The following is a 2,311-nucleotide window of genomic DNA, read 5'->3' as shown; positions in this document are numbered from 1 at the left end:
CTTTATTTCGTCTGTTTTCTGTCGATATTATTCATTATGGATAGAGTAGAGGGTTAGGAGTCTAGAGGTTAGATATGAGCCTGATAAATCCCTCCAACACGATAGAACTCACTTAAAATAATAACATCGTCTGGAAATAACGAGGAACAAAGTAACAATTTAGTCCCCCCCTATCGACATTGGATACTGATCCTAGATAAAACATATCGCCTTTATCAGTGGAAGGATATTGAGACGTGAGTAGTATCAATTGTAGAGTTTAGCTTTTTTTACTAAGGATTGTATGGAGCTGTAATTCGTTCGAGTAACGATTCATTTGTCTCAGATTTATCCGAGGGAATTGTCGTAATGGCGCCTAAGGCCGGAGATCAGGTTCCATACTTCTGCCTACCAGCAAACATGGCTCAAGACCCTCATAAAGTAAGCCTTCGTTCAAGGCTTGTTGCCAAGAGACAAGCAGGAATGTCTGTTGCTGCCATAGCAGAAGATGAAGGTGTGTCACAAACAACAGTTAAGAAATGGTGGACTAGGTGGCAAGCAGAAGGCGATGTGTGTGACCGTCCGAGGAGCGGAAGACCTAGGAAAACAACACCTGAGGAAGACCAGAGAATCAGTGAGCAGGCAAGACGAACACCCATCATCAATGCCATGCAAATCAGGGAGCAGCTTCAGTTACAAGTGTCCAGAAAAACTGTATGCAAACGTCTTCATGAAGCAGGAGTGCATCATAGGATCCCAGCGGAAAAAGAAAAGTTAACTGAGAGGCATCGGAACGGCCGCCTTGTTTTCGCACAACAGCAGTGAACATGGACCTTCAATACTGGGGGGGAGTGATATTCTCTGACGAGAAAACCTTTTCTTCTACTACACACGGACGCCCTCACTGTTGGCGACGCAACGGAACAAGATACAACAGTGAAAACATATATGAAGTGGCCACGTGACGAGCAACGTGTGGGGCTGGGTCCATTTATACGGCGTGGGTGAACTGACTGCTATCGACGGGAGACTGACTGCAGAGAAATATATTGAAATATTAGAGGAAGTGATGGTCCCTACAGTTCGTGCTATGGCTATACCTTATCCTGAACGGTTTATTTTCATGCAGGTTAGTATATCAAATACTGTCTACTCCATTTCCATATTCATGTCTTATATTCATCTGTCATAAATTATCGCATATTCAACACGTCTATAATTTATCAATTGAGTCTGTCATTATACAACATTACCTATAAGGAGCCATTATTATCCATGTGTATTTGCCATTATTAGGACAACTGCCCCGTCCACACTGCACGAATCGTAAGCCGATGGTTCAGGGACCAGCCGAACATAGATCTGCTGCCGTGGCCAGCTAAGGCTGCGGATTTAAACCCAATAGAAAATTGTTGGGCGATGATGGTTAATAGCTGGGACCAGGGACAAGAGAGGACACCTCAAGCACTTGTGCAGCACTGTATGCATGACTGGGAACGACTCCGGAGACGACAAGGCGATATTTACAACATTGTTGCATCCCTCCCATCCAGAATGCAAGAAGTTATTAACAACGAGGGCGGATGGACACATTACTGATGTCAAAAGAACATCTACTGTGTGTGTGTGTGTGTGTGTGTGTGTGTGTGTGTGTGTGTGTGTGTGTGTGTGTGTGTGTATGTGTGTGTATGTGTGTATGTGTGTGTGTATGTGTGTGTATGTGTGTATGTGTGTGTGTGTGTGTATGTGTGTGTATGTGTGTGTGTATGTGTATGTGTGTATGTGTATGTGTGTATGTGTAGCCTATGTGTGTGGGTGTGTGTGTGTGTTAACTCCCTCACTGTATCCATTCACTAATAAAATAACAGAGTAAGGGACAATTGTATCGTTACCCAAACGAATTACAGCTCCATACAATTCTTAGTAATAAAAACTCAACTCTACAACTGATAAAGGTGATATGTTTTATCTAGGATCAGTATCCCATGTCGATAGCGTTTATTAATGCAGACGAACCTTATGAAACCAAATCAAACCATGTAGAGATTGTGAGGGGGTGGGGTATATATTCCACGTACTCTGACCCCTCCCCCTGCTGGGCGAGGTTCTTCACTTTTTGTACAAATTATGTAAATACATTATATTATCTTCCTTAAGTTATTCTAATTAGGGACGACAGCTGATGTATATGGAAATGTTCCTGACTCGTCTGGTTCCCTTTCATATATTGATGTACCCTATATTAGGTTGTGCCTCGACTGACAGTCACCAGGTGATGAGTGCAGGTATGTAATGTAGAAAGGCATTACATATCTGCAGTCGATGGTGTTCT

At 42.9% G+C, this 2,311-nt stretch overlaps 1 protein-coding gene across 1 annotated transcript; it reads left to right on the top strand.

The window, feature by feature from the left end:
- The first annotated feature begins 348 nt into the window (after window positions 1–348).
- LOC145395213 (uncharacterized) lies at window positions 349–804 on the top strand. Its single transcript, XM_080268901.1, has one exon. It carries the CDS (start codon window positions 349–351, stop codon window positions 802–804), a length of 456 nt encoding a protein of 151 aa, XP_080125027.1.
- Window positions 805–2,311: the final 1,507 nt, after the last annotated feature.

Source organism: Coenobita brevimanus, chromosome 30, assembly GCF_032717465.1.
Source record: "Coenobita brevimanus isolate Jiangsu-jjx chromosome 30, ASM3271746v2, whole genome shotgun sequence".
NCBI classification, from domain to species: Eukaryota; Metazoa; Arthropoda; class Malacostraca; order Decapoda; family Coenobitidae; genus Coenobita; species Coenobita brevimanus.
Note: the sequence above shows the minus strand (reverse complement) of the source record. Positions and strands in the feature narration are given on the sequence as shown.